This window comes from Crotalus tigris, unplaced genomic scaffold (assembly GCF_016545835.1).
Source record: "Crotalus tigris isolate CLP2741 ecotype Arizona unplaced genomic scaffold, ASM1654583v1 scf7180000018970.2248101, whole genome shotgun sequence".
NCBI classification, from domain to species: domain Eukaryota; kingdom Metazoa; phylum Chordata; class Lepidosauria; order Squamata; family Viperidae; genus Crotalus; species Crotalus tigris.
Genome location: NW_024097302.1, coordinates 2,228,094 through 2,248,101, shown reverse-complemented (window position 1 = coordinate 2,248,101; position 20,008 = coordinate 2,228,094). Strand labels below are relative to the sequence as shown.

General features: G+C 35.9%; 1 protein-coding gene across 1 annotated transcript; it reads left to right on the top strand.

Moving 5' to 3' along the window:
* Positions 1–4,602: 4,602 nt before the first annotated feature.
* Positions 4,603–18,524, top strand: LOC120314649 (carboxypeptidase B-like). The gene is given in 6 exon segments (XM_039357948.1): positions 4,603–4,890; positions 6,953–7,063; positions 7,147–7,237; positions 9,787–9,989; positions 17,641–17,725; positions 18,297–18,524. Coding segments are annotated over 6 exon segments (948 nt in total). The 5' UTR covers positions 4,603–4,617; the 3' UTR covers positions 18,482–18,524.
* Positions 18,525–20,008: the final 1,484 nt, after the last annotated feature.

The following is a 20,008-nucleotide window of genomic DNA, read 5'->3' as shown; positions in this document are numbered from 1 at the left end:
CCGCATCAAGAGGCTCTTTAGTGTCTCTTCACTTTCTGCCATTAGAGTGGTATCATCTGCATATCTTAGGTTGTTGATATTTCTCCCGGCAATCTTAATTCCAACTTTTGATTCATCTAGCCCTGCCTTTCTCATGATGTGCTCTGCATATAAGTTAAATAGGCAGGGCTACAGTATACAGCCTTGCCGGACTCCTTTTCCAATTTTGAACCAATCAGTGGTTCCGTGTCCAGTTCTCACTGTTGCTTCTTGACCCGCATATAGGTTTCTCAAGAGACAAATGAGATGGTCTGGTACTCCCATCTCTTTAAGAACTTGCCACAATTTGTTGTGATCCCCACAATCAAAGGCTTTTGCATAGTCAATGAAGCAGAAGTAGATGTTTTTCTGGAACTTCCTAGCTTTCTCCATGATCCAGCGTATGTTGGCAATTTGATCTCTAGTTCCTCTGCCTCTTCGAAATCCTGCATGTACTTCTGGTAGTTCTCGATCCACATACTGCTGGAGTCTAGCTTGTAGGATTTTAAGCATAACTTTACTAGCATGTGAAATGAGTGCAATGGTGCGATAGTTTGAACATTCTTTGGCATTGCCTTTCTTTTGAATTGGAATGTAAACTGACCTTTTCCAATCCTGTGGCCACTGTTGAGTTTTCCAAATTTGCTGGCAAATTGAGTGTAGCACTTTTACTGCATCGTCTTTTAAGATTTTGAATAGCTCAGCTGGAATACTGTCACCTCCACTAGCTTTGTTGTTGCTCATATTTTCTAAGGCCCATTTCACTTCACATTCTAGGATGTCTGGTTCGAGGTCAGTGACCATCTCATTGTTGTTATCTGGGATGTTAAGCTCATTCTTGTATAGTTCTTCTGTGTAGTTTTGCCATCTCTTCTTAATCTCTTCTGCCTCTGTTAGGTCCCTGCCATTTTGGTCCTTTATCATGCCCATCTTTGCATGAAACGTTCCCTTCATATCTCCAATTTTCTTGAAGAGATCTCTGGTCCTCCTATTCTGTTGTTTTCTTCTATTTCTTTGCACTGTTCATTTAAGAAGGTATTCTTATCTCTTCTAGCTATTCTCTGGAATTCTGTATTCAATTGGGTGTATCTTTCTCTTTCTCCTTTGCCTTTCGCTTCCTTCTTTCCTCAGCTATTTGCAAAGCTTCCTCAGACAGCCATTTTGCTTTCTTGCATTTCTTTTTCTTTGGGATGGTTTTAGTTGCTACCTCTTGTACAATGTTGCGAACTTCCATCCATAGTTCTTCAGGCACTCTGTCTATCAGATCTAATTCCTTAAATCTATTTGTCACCTCTACTGTATATTTATCAGGGATATGATTTAGTTCATACCTGAGTGGCCTAGTGCTTTTCCCTACTTTTTTTCAATTTAAGCCTAAATTTTGCAACGAGAAGCTCATGATCTGAGCCACAGTCAGCTCCTGGTCTTGTTTTACTGACTGTATAGAGCTTCTCCATCTTTGGCTGCAGAGCACATAGTCAATCTGATTTCTATGTTGACCGTCTGGTGATGTCCATGTGTAGAGCCGTCTCTTGGGTTGTTGGAAAAGAGTGTTTGTTATGACCATCGTATTCTCTTGACAAAATTCTATTAGCCTGTGCCCTGCTTCATTTTGTACTCAAAGGCCAAACTTGCCTGTTATTCTGGTTATCTTTTGGCTTCCTACCTTAGCATTCCAATCCCCCATGATGATAAGGACATCATTTTTTGATGTTAATTCTATAAGGTGCTGTAGGGCTTCATAGAACCGGTCAGTTTCATCCTCTTCAGCACCAGTGGTTGGGGCATAGATTTGGATTATTGTTATATTGAATGGTTTGCCTTGGATTCGAATTGAGATCATTCTGTCATTTTGGGGATTGTATCCCAGTATTGCTTTTCCTATTCTTTTATTGACTATGAAGGCTACTCCATTGCTTCTGAGGGATTCTTGCCCACAGTAGTATACCTGATGGTCATCTGAGTTAAATTCACCCATTCCTGTCCATTTTAGTTCGCTGATTCCTAAGATGTCGATGTTCAGTCTTGTCATCTCTTTTTTGATTACATCTAGCTTGCCTTGATTCATGGATCTTACATTCCAGGTTCTATTGAGAAAATCTTTCAGTCTCGACTTTCCTTTCACACACCAATATATATCCACAGCTTGAGCATCCTTTTGGCTTTGGCCCAGTCACTTCATTCTTTCTGGCGCTACCCTCTGCTCTTCCCCAGTACATATTGGAGAACTTCCGACCTGAGGGGCTCATCTTCCAGCATCATATCTTTTTGCCTTTTAGTACTGTCCATGGGGTTTTCATGGCAAAGATACTGGAGTAGTTTGCCATTTCCTTCTCCAGTGGATCACATTTTGTCAGAACTCTCTGCTATGACCTGTCCGTCTTGGGTGGCCCTGCACGGCATAGCTTATAGCTTCATTGAGTTACACAAGCCCCTTCGCCACGACAAGGCAGTAATCCATAAAGTCTGATGTATAGTCATTGAAAAAAAGCATATAGATATATAGAAATAAAACTCTTTAAAAATTATGAAAAGCTAGAAGATACAAAATATATATAATTAAAAATTAGATGATAGATGACAGACAGACAGACAGACAGATAGATGGATAGATGGATAGTAAAAGAAGGGGTAGGACCACTACTTTGATGTAGGAAAACATAAAGGCTAGTATATGGAAGTTACAAAACACTCTACCATGGTGAACTGGATGCTTATTAAATCTACAGTAGTTTATAGAAAAACTCTTCCGACAAATTTTTAGTGCGGTTGCACAGAATCTGGCAATATTGTCCATCCTGTCCATCCCGGGTATTTATAAAGTTATGGTGAGATGAGGTTGACATGAATGTTTCTATACTATAGACACTGGAGAAGGATATGCCCTATTTGCTTCTGTGTGTCCAGCATTGGCTTTCTAGGCAGAGCTGAAAGGAGAGCATGCCATCATGCCAATCTAAAGTCACTTCTATGTTTAGGTACTTTGAGTTTAATTAATTATGCCATAACGGGGCAGAGTACCTATTGGGTTCACTGACAATAAAGTTTGGGGTCCTGGCTACATCCGTGTCTGCTGTGTGCTATTCAATAAGTGTTTGGATTGGTGATATTCCTCTGCTATCTGAAGACCTGAACAGAAACCCAAGGTTGAGATTTTAGTTGCTGCTATCTGTTTCAAGTCAAACCTGTATTTATTTAACATTTGTTTGTTTGTTTGTATAGGCCACCCATCTTACTCAAGGTAACTCTGGGAGGCTTTTTAATCCATCTCACACTCCCGAATTGTCCTTAATACATTACAACAAACAATAACAGTGAATTTGTATTTTATTATTATTTTGCAATATTTCAATTAAATCATTAAAAATTACAAAAAAGAAAATATTGAAAAGAGAGAGAGAGAGAGAGAGATCTTCATAATCAATGTTTCTACCCAGAAAAACACTAGTGTAGCCAAATATATGTTAAGAAAAACTTTGTTAATATAAACAGAAGCCTAAAACAGTAGTAACTTGGTAATCAACTGCTCTGAAACTCATTAAATTTGGTACTCATTGCATTTTGACCTAAAATTTTTGTCCCAGTATTCATTGCTTGTTTGGTAGTCAACACACAAGCTAGAACTTGTCAGTGTCAAATGCCTTCTGACTCACTACATTATTCTTTATGGGAAAAATTTGTTTGGTACTTACGTTTTTGATACTCATCGCACTTCCTGAAACAAATTAATGATGAGTAGCAAGGTACCACTGTTCTTTACTTGTATAAAAAATGCTGACCAGATTTCAAAGCTCTTGCTTTTTATGTGCTTTTCCCCAGCCAATGAGCTAATATTGCACTTTTGCTTTCCATTGTTCTGTGATCTGAGGTTTAATTTGCTAAAAATTAACATTGTGGTCCAGTCTAAGTACATAAATATGATCATGAGGCTTTTGTATATGAACTGACTTCTGAGTTTTGTAACATGATTTTTTTTAAAAATCCAACTTGGACAGAAACTGCATGACTAGAAAGATTAGCTGGGAAAGAAATCAATTCCTTGTTCCTTTAATGGTTGGGAAATTCACCAGATGGAGCTTGTCATACTTCTGCACAATAAACATCCCTCTTGTGAACTACATTTAAAGATAAGGAAGACTTGTCTTCCTTTGCATCTGGATATTTTATACCTTACTATTTATGTAAGAGGCAGAATTATATAAAAACAATATACTGCAGGTAGCCAGATTCTAAAGATACACCATAATCTTCAAGGAAAAAATATGGTGGTTTGTAGGGATGATGAAAAATACTAAGACATAGGTTCCATCCAAACACACACACACAAGGAAAAGGATGAGACCTCTTTCCATATGAACTCAAGTAATAATGGAAAGCAACTCTGGTTTTAGTTGTCATTTATGTTTTATATCTGTTATTCTTTTAATACTGATTTCATGGATATTTTACTGTGTTTTTTAAACTGTTAAGAACTACTGAGGGGACAGGCAACATATTCATTTCTTACTAAACAAATAAATGTTTTCTTTTAAACTTTTCAAAGTTGTTTTAAATCTATTAGAAATGTTTAAGAAGAGATTGGGCAACCATTTGTCTAAAATGGTATGGGATTTCCTGCCTGAACAGGAGATTGGACTAGAAGACCTCAAAGGTCCCTTCCAACTCTGTTATTCTGAGTATTTGCACTATGTAATATTATTTGAACTATGCTCTTTGAAGACCATTAACAATTTGTATCCAATTTTTTCTTTCGTTCATTTTCTTGTATAGGTTGGAAAGCCTGGTGTAAATAAAAAAGCTATTTTTATAGACTGTGGCTTCCATGCCAGAGAATGGATCTCACCTGCTTTTTGCCAGTGGTTTGTACGAGAGGTTGGTGACAAAATATCAGTGGCAGAAATTATTGACTCAACTGAAAATGGAATTGGGTGGGATTGTAAAATTAAAGAAAAATTATTTACAGTTCCACAACATATTCTCATTGTTATTCCAAAGTTTCTGTCTTTCCTATAAAATAACACTCTACTTTGATTTTTCATTTGATTTCCAGTTTGCATTTTGAAGCATAATTACACTGTGAACATGACACTGGAGTTTGCTATTGCAGAAAAAAAATCCTGATTACCCCTTTGCAAAATTTATTCTATTCACTATTAAGAGAAAATCCGTTGCAATTAAACAAAGTATTAGGGTTAGAATAACAAATTGGGGAGGTCTTGTAAAAAGATATCAGTAGATTATAATTAAAATATAATGAGCGGACTGTGCCATATAAAATGTATCTAATAATTAATGTACACTTCTAAGATAAGTTTAAAGAAGCTGCACATTCTCCAGTGTGTGTTAAAACAGTTAAGTAGCAGCTTCTTCTATTCTTGATGTCATAGCTGGTTTTTAATGTCACTATTTAGTTTATTGGTTTCTTAGGTTGTTGGGTTTTTTAAGAATCTTAGCACTGCCTAAGCATGCTGAAAATTTTGTCTTTCAGTTCTGGTGATACTCATTACTTGAGTTCACTTTTAGGGATATTTATTTCGGAAGACATGGACTTACAAAATCTGGTACACATAAGCCTAGCAACATGAGAGAATTATGGAATAAATTTCTCCTTTTCCTCATATCTGCAGCCCTTTGAGGCAACATCTGTCTAGAGAAATATATAGCCTTCATCTTTCTGGATTTGAATCAATGCCAAAGTTGACTATAGTCTTTTATGAAGGCACAGAAAAAGTTTCAGTTGTTATTGTTGTTATTCCTGCCTTTCTTTTAAAAGCTCAAGGTGGGATACATAGCATCTTCTCTTCCAATTTTTCCCCACAACTCCCCTATAATAAGGTTGGGTTAAGAGAGTTGAGTGGAACTTCAACAGCTAAAGGACCAACACATGGGTTTTCCCAATCCTAGTCCATCTTTACCACTACACCACATTCTCTCTTTTTATGCCCAAATTTGTAATATTTAGGGTCAATGCCTTGCAAATAGTATTAGGAAATCCTAATTCTTACCCAAACCTGTCCTTTTCTGTGCTCTGGCAATCCTAAAGATTGTACTAGAATCTCATCTACTCCCAGGATCATTTGTGCCATTTCACAGATATCAGCTGATCAGGAGCATTCTGTTGGGCTCTGAAAAAGTTAATTCTAACTTCCTTTTTCCACTGTTTTAACTCTTTGCATGAGCTGCTAAAGCTACCCTCTTTTAACCCAATGAAGTACAGAACATAAACAGGATCTAGAGCATTGACAGATTTGCCATAGTGGCAGGATACAAATTCTTTTTGTGTCCTTTAAAATGTGGAGAAGCAGTTTGAAAAGTAAAAATCACATTAATGTATTTGCTATTCAGATTCATCTTTCCTTATCTCTTCCAGTAATGCAACAGAAAGCAAAAATTTCCCTTATTTACAATATTACAGTTATCAAATCTAATCAGAGACTCCATTATTGTCATCTATTAAACATTTAACATATTTACTGTCATATATTTTGAATAATGGGGAAAGCTATACAATTAATTTCTAAAATAATCACAGATATCATTATAACGTTATTTTTTTCATATATCTGTTCAGAAACTTAATCCATCAATTAATATTGCAGATAGATAGGTACTAAAAGGATCTCTTTATAGTCTTTCAGTGACATCCTAATTTCTAAACAATATAAATTTTATGACTCTTTATGAATTTTCTCCAATGTCTATATTCATTTAGCAATTGGTATCATCAGTATTACCAAACTGACAATAATTGACAAGCAGCTGAAATTTTAGTGCTCTTGATTCATGCTGCTGTTCTTACTTCTCTCAATATTTTTTCATATCCCTTTTCCTGTGCCAAAAACATGTAATATTATTTGTAATCATGCAAATGAAAGTGACATCAGGCCAGTCATTTAGATTATCCTTATCACCTATCTCTGTGGTTTGTATGTAGGCTGTTCGAACCTATGGAAAAGAAACCATTATGACTCAGCTTCTGAATAAGTTAGACTTCTATGTCTTGCCTGTCTTGAATATTGACGGTTACGTCTATTCTTGGATACAGGTAAGTAATACACAATTAGTAGGTCATAATTATTGTATCACTTATTTTTCAAAATGTACATTCACAAATCTATTCCATTTCAGAGTCGCATGTGGAGGAAGACTCGTTCTGTAAATGCTGGTAGTACATGCATTGGTACTGATCCCAACAGAAATTTTGATGCTGCATGGTGCAGTAAGTATCCTGTACCCTAAGAAGGAAAATCTATGCTCCAATCCTATGTGGATCATGATGAATTCTTAAAGTTTACAAACATCAGCTCTAGCTGAGTTCCAAATTCTTAATGCAATCCTATGAAACATATTATAGAGGAATTTTAAACATCTCTAAGAAAGAAGTGCTCTGTGGTTTAGAACTGAACTCTATTCCACATAAGTTACATGGTTTTTCTCTCTGTCAGCAAGAGGCAAAAAAACCTTCCTCTTTTCAGAGAACAATATACATATATACAAATAAAATAAAATATGAATCTGTATAATGCTGTATATGATATACTTTGAATTAGCCTGATTCCTCCCACATAAATAGCATATTTCTAGAAACTAATGAGCAAAGTCTTTTTGTTAGTTTTTACATGAAGCATATTCACACTAGAAGTGATGTTGGCAGAGCAAAATAAAATATTCACATGCATATATTAACACAAAAAATAATGTCCTAGGGTAAAGTCTTGCAAATCCCTTAAGAGAGGTCCTTCAAAATGCACAGGAGCAGATACTAATTTCTGCTTTTGGAATTATAAAAACAACTGCTGGGTAAAGCTTCACAAAGTCAAATGACTGTGGAGTTACACTCATGTGGAGAGAGCTGGAAGCAGTTTCCAAAGTGGCCTTGAACCTGTAAAAAGACATAGCTGCTTTAAAAATTCAAAAAGTAGTACAATGTTACTGCGGTACCCATTAATAATTGGTTCCAGGAGGCACAATGAGTACCAAAAATGATGGGTACCAAACAACGAATAATGTAGCGAGTCACAAGTTCTAGCTTGTGTGTCAAGTACCAAACAAACAATGAATACCAGGACAAAGTTTTCATGTCAAAATGAGTTGAATACTAAATTTGATGAGTTTCAAAGCAGTTGAATACAAGGAATCACTGTACCATAGGCACTCCAATTAATTAAAATACATCTTCCTCAAAGCACTGCCACAGCCTTATGAAATACTGCCTGGTAAAATATATGCAGTATATTCCACAATGCTGTATGCCAGTTTCACTAACTGACACTCTTCAGAGTAGTTGCCATCATCATACCTTGCAACTTATAGAAATATTAAACAGGAAGGAGGCCAAAACCTGAGACTGATGTTTTTATTTGACCTTGACATCAAAGAGCACCAAGCTGATTAAATGCACATGATCTACTCTGGCAGACTCCAATTTCCTCACATTTCCTGACATTTCAAATTGTTTTAATTGGAATTTAATTTAAGAATTAAAGCCATAGATGATATAGATATAGATAGATATAGAGATAGATACTCTCATTTTTTAGCTATAAGGTCAGAGCAATGATGATAGGTAACATTAGACAACAATAAAACTTGCAGAATATAATTCTTTCTCCTACTGTTGTATACATGGGAGATAGGAAGAAATCAATGCATAAAATATTTTAAACCACTGAGCCATTTTTTCTTTACAGTAGATGCCTATTTCTAAGAATTGCTTGTCAGACAAAGTGAAAAACATTGTGAATTATGGCAGACAGTGTAAGGAGATGCAGAATTATGCAGGGTAGTGTTCCATTCAATGTCCACATTTTCATTGCATATGGATGCTAATTAGGGAATATATCAAACTCTTTCCGTGCAGGAGCAGGATTTTGATTAGATCAAAATAGCCCCTCACATTTATGGGTTAAATGAATACATATTAATATTTCTATATAATCCCTTTTTAATGTGCTCTAAACAGTTGGGTGTCTCAGTGGAAGTAAGCCCATAATTTATATAGCCCACTTCACAATTCACGTATCCTGTCACACAGGGATATTATTTTGTAATAACAATAGCCTCCATCCATTTTCTTACATCTATCTGGTCATCTCTGAAAAACTAATTGCACAGTTAGCTAACTGCACTACATCAGTTCCAGTTTTTTCCAAATAGTTTTTGAACAATGAGATTGATTGGAGAAGTAGATAAAAGAAAGCACATTTGGTCGTGAGAAAGAAGATTGTGGAGGTGCTAGTGATGAAGTAGTGAACAGGAAAGCATGATAAAATAAATATTACTTTCAAAGCTACTTTTAAAAGTAACCAGTCATACTATTACTTGAGACCTAGCATAATGTATGATGGCTAAAAAGATCGTGTTATTCTCAGTCTGAATCTTCCTTCTGCTTTGACAGCATGACATGTCCTTGTGCAGACCATTATCTGTCACCCTTCCTCCATCTATTAATATTTGTTTGCATGCTCTTCACAACCAGCCATTATAGCATTGCAACAACTCATAGCTAAAACAACCATGACTTAGCATAATGTGTGAATCCAGTTATTGATAGACTTACAGATATATAAAAGGTTTTGAAAATTTTAAATTTAAAAATGCTATGCAAATGTTTCATCCTGTTATTAGCCTGTTCAATGATACTTACTTAAAAAGTAAGTTAAAACTGAAAATTAAAAGACATAAAATCATTAGGAAGCCAGAAAGGTACACTTTTTCTGCCTTTTAGACCAACCTATCATGTCTAATTTTTTTTCCTACTTCATTCAGCTGTTGGTGCTTCAAGAAATCCCTGTAGTGAAACCTATTGTGGTAGTAAACCTGAATCAGAAAAGGAGACCAAAGCTTTGGCTGACTTCATTCGAAGAAACCGCTCAACTATCAAGGCTTACTTGACCATTCATTCTTACTCCCAGATGCTCCTTTATCCATACTCTTATACTTATGATCTAACATCAAACAATGCAAAACTGGTAAGTAGAATTAGGTGACAATAAAGTTGAAAGTTGTATTAGTTGTGAACCTTTCAGCAAATAATTTATCTTGGGCTGCAATTTGAGACAATTCAATTTTGCAATATATTTGTTTCCTGTCTATTGCTGAATCAGATTAGAACAAATGTCCTTCTTATACCAAATTTGCTCATTTAAAATACAAAGTTCTTGTTTCATAGAAGACAGCCTTGTTAGCTGAGGTCCAGTGAACCATGCTCTCCCTCACTTTCCAACTCATCTCAAACTTTCCACACCTTAGTTTAATTTTTATAACAATTAGTTTGCCACGTCTCTATTTTTCCAGACAGGCAATTTGCCTTCTTTCCACCATACCTCTATTCCTTTAAATGACTAAATGGAAACATTAAACCAGGGTCCAGGGATATGAAGTCTCCTTCCCACTTCAATCCAGACAGATTGCTTTGACTATAAAGGACTAGTCTTAAATTTACAACAGGTGTTTGGATGTCTCATGAATGATTAGGAAAATACTAGCTGCTACTTTCTTAGAACAGAAGTGGTTATCTAGGCATATATTTCTCAATTTTTTTTCAGATAGCTTTCTTTGCCTATTACTAGTGTATCTCCACACGTTCTCACCTTGTTTAAAAACAAAGGGAAGGCAGGGAATAAATAGCAGTGAAGACACAGGCAAATCAGTTCCAAAATAATGTACTATTTAATTAGTCCCAAACAACATTAAAGACATTGACCCAGAAATGGCCTATCACAGACGTACTAAAGAATTTGTTTCATTTCCCTTTTCTTCTGAACAAATAGTATTTTTTCATATGAAGTTCTTCTTTTACATTATATTCATTTTAACTTACTTTTAAAAGTTAATATCAATAGACAAAAACCACTTTCCTGTCAAGGGACAAAAATTAACTATTAACTCTGACCTGTTACATAGACCATTTAAACTGCTGAAGAAGCAACCATTGATTCAACAGTAATGCAGAAACACAACAGATTTCATACATGGTTAAAATAAGAAAGAAGGTGAGATATCAAACAAAATCAAAGTCCAAAGATAGAATTCAGATTCAAGAACCAGATTTTAGTAAAGGAAAGTTAAGCAGTACCTGTAGATTTTACTCTACTAGTGTCATTGCCAACAATAGGGGTTCAAAAGTGAGGTTAGGCCAAGAACATATGAAGTTATTAGTTGGGAATGAGATTCTAGATTGGATTATGCAACACACTAAACCATAACATAGTTTGCTTTTGGCATTATAGATTATGGTAATTTATCATCAGTCGGAACCATTTAATACACCATTTTTGCTTTCTTTGTTGATGCACAGGAATAACAATAGATATGTATTCCTTGTCCATTCCTTGTACATATCTATTCCTAAACTAAGTGCCTTAGAACATTATACAATAGAATTTCTTTTTTGAAAATTTAGTTCTTTAGTTAGGAATATTTGAAAAGTAGAAGTATCTGGCACTAAAATACATTATGACAAATAAGATATTTCAAAAATTGAGAGGATTTTAATTTTCAGTTGCCAGAAGGGTCACGTACTGTTGTGAATTCAGATAGATCCATAATATTTCCCAAGTGGAAATATCAGGATTTGGGCCAGAGACAGAAAGTAAGAACAGATTAACAGTTTTGCTTTGGACATTTTGGACATTTTTTATTTGATGGTGTTATGCTAGATTATATACATTTTTATCCTTAAACTACAATGTTTTAACAAGTATTATTCAAAGGGTAGATCCATTTGCCCCTCTTTCTGCCTTTCATTTAGCAAAGCAATATTTAACTGAAATGTAATAATAAAAATACAATAGTAATGGGGGACTTTATCTACCCTGACATCAACTGGAGACAAACTCTGCACCAAACTCTGGAAGATCAAATAGATTCCTAACAAACCTAGCAGACAACTTTGTCTCCCAAAAAATAGAGAAGGGAACTAGGGGATTAGCCATTTTGGATCTAATTCTCACCAACAGAGATAAGATGATAGAAGGTGCTGAATCCATAGGAACCTTGGGAGGAAGTGATCATGCAATTGGAATTCAACATTATGGAAGCATAAGCAATAGAACACAGTCAAACTAGAGTTTTGGACTTCAACAGAGCTAATTTCAATAAACTTAAAAAGAGTTTGGGAAGGATTCCATGGATGAGAATCCTCCAGGGGAAAACAACTCAAGAAGCTTGGGAAATTTTGAAAAGTGAGATAATAAAAGCCCAGTCTCTCACAATACCAACAAAGAGGAAAAATAACAACTCTCAAAAGAAACCAGCATGGCTGCATAAAGAACTCTCTGATAAATTGAAAGATAAAAAGGACAAGTATAGAAAGTGGAAAGAGGACACATAACTAAGTCAGAATATCAGCAAATAGCCTGAGCCTGCGAAGATGAAGTGAGAAAAGCTAAGGCTCAAAATGAACTGAGGCTTGCGACCAAAGACAAAAATAACAAAAAAAGCTTCTTTCAACTTGTAAAAAAACAAGAAAAAAGTGAAGGAAATGATTGGTCCATTAGTGGGTGAAAGTGGCAAGAAGGTGACAAGCAACAGGGAGAAAGCAGAACTATTTAACTCGTTTTTCGCATCTGTCTTTACACAAAGGGAAAAAACAGACCAACCTATCAAAAATAGTGCCATAAAAAAACAGAATAGAAACACAAGTTAAGATAGGCAAGAAAATGGTGAGCACTTGTCCAACCTAGACGAGTTCAAATCACCAGGACCAGATGGATTACATCCCCCAAGGTTCTCAAGGAACTGGCAGATGTGATCTCAGAACCACTGAACTATATTTTTCAAAGATCCTGGAGCACTGGGAAACTACCAGAGGACTGGAAAGGAGCTGATGTAGTTCCCATCTTCAAAAAAGAAAAAAATGGATCCAGGAAATTACAGACCTAGTGGACCAGTGGGCCAGAGGAATGCTGTGGATATAATTTACTTGGACTTCAATAAGGTATTTGACAAAGTAGATCACAACCTACTACTTGATAAGATAGAAAAATGTGGGTTAGACAGCATCACCACCAGATACATTCGTAGCTAGCTGACCGGGCGTACTCAGCGTGTGGTCCTCAATGGAACTGCATCTACATGGAGGGAAATGTGTAATGGGGTGCCCCAGGGCTCTGTTCTGGGCCCAGTGCTCTTCAACATCTTCACCAATGATTTGGATGAGGGGATACACGGGGAACTCATCAAATTTGCAGATGACACCAAGCTGGCAGGAATAGCCAACACTCCAGAAGACAGGCTTAGGATACAGGAGGATCTGGACAAACTTGAACACTGGATGCTATCTAACAAAATGAAATTCAATGGTAAAAAAAGTATGGTTCTACATTTAGGCAAGAAAAAACAAATGTACAAATATAGTATAGGGGATACCTTGCTCAACAGTAGTAACTGTGAGAGGGATCTCGGAGTCCTAGTGGACAATCATTTAAATATGAGCCACCAGGTGCTGCAGCTGCCAAAAAAGCCAACACTGCATTAACAGAGAGATAGAATCAAGATCACATGAAGTATTAATACCACTTTACAATGCCTTGGTAAGGCCACACTTGGAATACTGCATCCAGTTTTGGTCACCACAATGTAAAAAAGATGTTGAGACTCTAGAAAGAGTACAGAGAAGAGCAACAAAGATGATTAGGGGACTAGAAGCTAAAACATATGAGAAATGGTTGCTGGAATTGGGTATGTCTAGTTTAATGAAGAGAAGGATGAAGGGGGGGGCATGATAGCAGTGTTCCAATATCTCAGGGGCTGCCACAAAGAATAGGGAGTCAAGCTATTTTCCAAAGTGCCTGAGGGCAGGACAAGAAGCAACGGATGGAAACTAATCAAGGAGAGAAGCAACCTAGAACTAAGGAGAAACTTCCTGACAGTTAGAACAATTAACCAGTGGAACAACCTGCTTCCAAAAGCAGTGAATGCTCCAACACTGGAAGTTTTTAAGAAGAGACTGGACAGCCATTTGTCCGAAATGGTATAGGGTTACCTGCCTGAGCAGGGGGTTGGACTTGATGACCTCCAAGGTCCCTTCCAACTTTATTATTAGTAGTAGTATTAGTATGTATTAGTATTATTATAAAATTGATAGATTAAAATAGAATTCTCTTGTCCCTGGTTTTAACAGCATACAGTTTCTCATAGAATTTGTGTTATTTTAGTGATCTAAAATAACCTTAGTATGGAAAAGAGGAAATATGTTTGGTGATTTTGTTCCCATAATGTTCTTAACCAGATCAGTTAAGAGTAGCCTGTAATGATAATACTTTTTATCAGAATGTTATCTTATTTCATTTTTATTCTAACATGAAATATGATAAAGAAAGCTGGCAGACGTCTGATAAAATAAGTGCTCCAGCCACAGTCTGACATGTCGCTTTAAAAATATCCCCTTCTATACTAATCTTTTAGAACTTGGTTTCACACCTTTATATTTCTGAGAGATACATTGTCAAATGTTTATTGAATGAATGGAGATGGAGTGATGAAGTATTCATCTTCTCTCCCTATTTACACTTTCCATGAGTTTTTCCGAAGGCCTGAATAAAGCCTGTAAATGTACAATTTGGATTCACATCACTTGCTACAGTTTTTCGGGATCCCATAAATAACCTTTTAAAGGAAAAACTATAGCAGCATCAAAATCGAAATCCCTGGGCTTAATTCAACATTTTTAAATAATGGAATCCAGAAACATAAACATCTATCCTTAACCATGTTGATGCCCAAATGATAAAATGTGTGACATTGCGCAAAAGTATAATGAAAGACAGAGTCTTTGTCACACATCTATTTCTTATTTCCTTATTCCTTATTTCCATTTTCTTATTTTCCCCCATTTCCTCCCTGTGAATGCCTATGCCACCACTAGTTATATTTCTTCTTAAACTATTTATTTGGTTCCATGGTATAATATAACCTGACTCAGTTTGTTTTTTCCAAACCAATTGTTAATATTTTCTTAATTCTGTGAAGTAAGTTGCAATGGAGTATGATTAAGAAAAGCATATGTTAGTACAAAATAAGCAAATGCATACACACACAAAGACAAAATTTAAGAGAAATTAAATTTGGGACAGCATTTGCAAAAATGCAAAACAAAAATGAGGAAAATTGCAGATAATAATAATAGTAGTAAAGTTGGAAGGGACCTTGGAGGTCATCTAGTCCAACCCCCTGCTCGGGCAGGAAACCCTACACCATTTCGGACAAATGGCTGTCCAGTCTCTTCTTAAAAACTTCCAGTGTTGGAGCATTTACTGCTTCTGGAGGCAAGCTGTTCCACTGATTAATTGTTCTCACTGTCAGGAAGTTTCTCCTTAGTTCTAGGTTGCTTCTCTCAATGCAGTTCCATTGAGGACCACTCGCTGAGTACGGCCGGTCAGCCAGCTACAGATCCATCTGGTGGTGGTTCTGTCTACCCCACATTTTTCTATCTTGTCAAATAGTAGGTTGTGATCTACTTTATCAAATGCCTTACTGAAGTCCAAGTAAATTATGTCCACAGCATTCCTCTGATCACTAATTTTGTCACTTGGTCAAAGAATGCAATAAGATTTGTCTGGCATGATCTATTTTTGACAAACCCATGTTGGCTTTTAGTAATGACTTTGTATAAATTTTGGGTACTGTTCTTTTAGAAAGTTGATGCAAAAAGAGTGCAATGAACTTAGCACTGGAAAAATTAGAAACTGAGTAAAGTTGTCTTGACTAATTATCATGTCCCTTTCTGTAATCCTTGTTTATTGCAGATTAGAATAACTTGCATATCTAAATTCCAGCAAGCGCCAGCTGCTTTAGAAAAGAAATATATTTGCAATATATCTTCAGATGCTCTCAACTGAATGATGAATCATATTATACTAAAGTAGTATGCTTTCATTCATACATATATTATATACATATACATATACATACATACACACACACACACACACACACACACACACACACACACACACATATATATATATATATATATATATATATATATATATATATATATATATAACACATACATATGCATACATATATGACATTATTTTTGGCAAAGTGACTAGAATCCAAAGAGTAGTCCTATTGATTAGATAAACAAAGATAACATTCTACACACATATGCATGCACACACACACATCCCTGGACAAGAAACTCAAGATTCATGCTAGAATCTCACCACTGGTGACTTCTTGGAGGAAGAATTTGATTAATAAAAAATATATTCCTCCATTTTTTTCACAGCTTATTTTATTGCATCCATCATGCATGCAAAAATGCATACATGTATGCATATCGCCCATAACTGATAGTCTAATATTACTCTTTTTTTCTTGAAAAGTACTAAATCAATCTCTATTTCACAATGTTTCACATAATGTGTTTGGTTTTTTTTTGTAAAAGTAAATTGCCTCCCTTATCTTTGTAATCAGATTTTCCTACCTCATTCTCTTAACATTTATATTGGGCTACTTAAAACCTCTGTATATTTAATCACCTCTTTTTTTCTCGAAAATATTGCAAGCTTGATTCAGAATGTGCTCAGACTTTGGCTTGGGTTCCAGTTTAGATCATTATATGGTCCATCAGTTACAGCAAATATGTATCAAAACAAATTTAACTCTCCTTGTACTTTAACAATAATGCTTAAAATTCATAGACATAGAGCAGCGGTTCTCAACCTTTGGGTCGCGACCCCATTTGGGGTCGAACAACCATTTTATGGGGGTCGCCAAACAACGTGATCCACCATTTTTTCCCTCAGGGGGCGCCGCCGCGCATGCGCGCCGCACATGGGGCGGCGCCACACATGCGCGCCGCACATGGGTGCGCCACGCATGGGCGGCGTGTCCTTATGACCGGAGTCGCTGTATAAAAAGGTTGAGAACCACTGACATAGAGGGATAAAACTGGTTATAAGTTTAAAAATATAAAAATAAAATCCCTAATTCTCTATAGAAATGTAGGCTATTCTGATGAAATAATTTCCAAACCTTAAAAAAATCCTAATTACTTTCTTCTGGCACCAAAAACTCTCTGCTGTAACTTTTCTCTGCTAATTAATGAATATTGTTATGTGAAATTTTAAATACTTGACTTTAGCAATAGCGACAGCACTTAGATTTATATACCTTTCCATAGTGCTTTATAAGCACTGTCTGAGTGATTTACAATATCAGCATGTTGCCCCCAACAATCTGGTTTAGTTGAAAAACAGTCATAAATAACTTTTTTCGGTGCCATTGTAACTCTGAACAGTCACTAAACGAACTGTTGTAAATCGCGGACTATTTGTATATTAGATTGCAAGTTATTATTGCAATGGGAAATAACTAATTAATATGGCTGATATCCTGTTTGGATTATAGATATTGCCATGACAAAAAAAATTCAGAGATAAACCTTCTGTCAAAGCAACTAATACCTAAGTGAAAATTAATTAATTTATGTTTGAAGTGCCACAAGCTTTTTCATTGTATGACATTCTCTCTGAAGCTCTGGAATTAAGGGCTGACTACGGTAATAAAAATATGATACCTAGTTTCCAAAATATAAGTCTTCTTCCCATCTTGGCTTCCACTCTGAGCAAAACATCTGAATGTCTACCACAATTTATCTTTTCTCTAAAGAATTCTATTGCTAGAGCAGCCATCCGAGAACTAAAAGTACTGTATGGCACTGAATATACGTATGGTCCAGGAGCTGCAACAATTTGTAAGTATTATACTAATAGCAGTACGACTATGGTAATGATTAGATTATTGTTCATAAAAACTTGTAATTAGAACATTACGGACAGTGTATATACACAGGGATTCTCCCACTTTTCAAACATCAGGACTCTTGAGTACTATATGACTACAGTATATGTGATTTGCAGAAGTATTACAAAAAAGATTTCTCCTATTTTTCATAATTTAAAGCCTTGACTATGATATATATGAAAACAAGTAGAACTATACTGTTTTAGTTCATTAATTTTAATACGAAATTCCATGACTGATTAAAAAAAGACAAAGGAAACAAGCATGGTAAAATTATCTATTAATGTGGAAAATACAATCATTGGTGTGTCTCATACACTGCATAATGATGTTGGAAGAAATACAGTCTTACTCTTCAGGTAAATAGTAGACATCTAGCATAGACATATGTTCTGGAAATTATGGGTACTGAAGATCCAAAAGGGTGCCAAGTTGATACCATACATTAAATTTATGAAAATCAATTCTATTTACCTGCTTCTTTCTTTTAGCATATGTATTCCATTCCTTACTATTTACAGATCCTGCTGCTGGTGGCTCAGATGATTGGGCTTATGACCAGGGTATAAAATATGCCTTCACCTTTGAACTTCGTGACAAAGGCCGATATGGTTTTGCTCTTCCTGAATCTCAGATAAAGCCAACTTGTGAAGAAACTATGATTGCTGTTAAATATATTGCTGAATCTATGCTTTCTTTGAACTAAAAAAATAGCTTTCCAAGCTGAATAAATAAAATTTAATGCACAATTGCTTTTGTACATTTTCTGAATTTTCTCTGCCCCCATAACTTAGAAATATAAAACATAGAATAATAGAGTTGGAAGGGACCTTGCAGGTTTTCTAGTCAACTGCCAGCTGGAACAGGAGGTCCTATACCATTTCAGATAACTGGCTCTCCAGTCTCTTTAAAAACCTCCAATGATGGAGCACCCACAATTTCTGGAGGCAAGCAACTCCATTGGTTTATTGCTCTCACCATTAGGAAATTTCTCCTTAGTTCTAGGTTGCTTGTCTCCTTGGGTACTTTCCATCTATTGTTTCCTGTCTTGCCTTCTGGAGCTTTGAAAAATAGTTTGATCTCCTTTGTCTTTGTAAGAGGCCCTCAGATATTGAAACACTGCTATCATATCTCCCCTAGTCTTTCTTTTCACTAAACTAGACATGCCCAATTCCTGCAACCATTCTTCATATATTTTAGCCTTCAGCTTGTTCTGGGTTCTTCAAAAACTGTAGATGTATGTCTGCCAGCTTCCCTAGTATGCTGTTGTTTAAATAATAATAATTGTTCTGAGGAAGCTAAAATTGACATAGCTGGATGGGTAGATGAATGCAGAAGCAAGTTTAGGTTAAGGTTGATTTAACTGCCAATATAAATACACGTAAGTAGAAGTAGTGTATACCTTTTTTTAATGAAAATTATCAGCACTTTTGATCAGTGACGTCATCAAAGTAAACAAACCCACGTGCTGATTACGTCAACAGGGCACAGCCCTAAAAGGAAGTGACGTGCTCAGCCCCCACCCTCCGGATGTGACGTTTTGGCCTAATCCCATCAAGATTGGCAGTCAATCCTCTGGGTACATGATTAGGTTAACCCTAGACTAATTCTATGGACATTCAAAACCAAAAAGAGCTAAGTAAAGTGAATAATTAGCAGAGGCCTGTGTTTTTGGGGAACAAGCCCTACTTTGGGGAGCTGTTAACCCTAGACTATTTCTATGGACATTCAAAACCCAAAAGAGCTAAGTGAATAATTAGCAGAGGCCTGTGTTTTTGGGAAACAAGCCCTACTTTGGGGAGCTGTGAAATAAAAAATAAAAAAAGGCTTTTTATTTCTAATCATTCTAGCCTAACGATGCTTTTAATTTTTGTGGAGTTTTAAAAATCAGTGCCTCAAAAGCTGGGGAAAAAGAAGCCCCTGAAAGGCAGCCAGAGCCTGCATTTAACCCCTTTTTTCTAAAAGATATTTTTTTCTAAAAGGTATTTATGTCTAGGTGGTTTTAAAAGCATTTCCTCGAATGCAGGGGGAAAAACAAACAAACACAGCCCCTTTTAAAACCCACAGCTGGTTTTTACCTTTGTAAAAAATCTAAACACACATATTTTGCCATTTGTACCCCGAATAAAATTTATTCTGCCCGCCTTCCCACTATAGCAAAAGACAAGGAATATTAACAGGAATTAAAATGCTCACAAGAGGCAAGCAGCCAACCAGGCTCACAAGAGGCAAG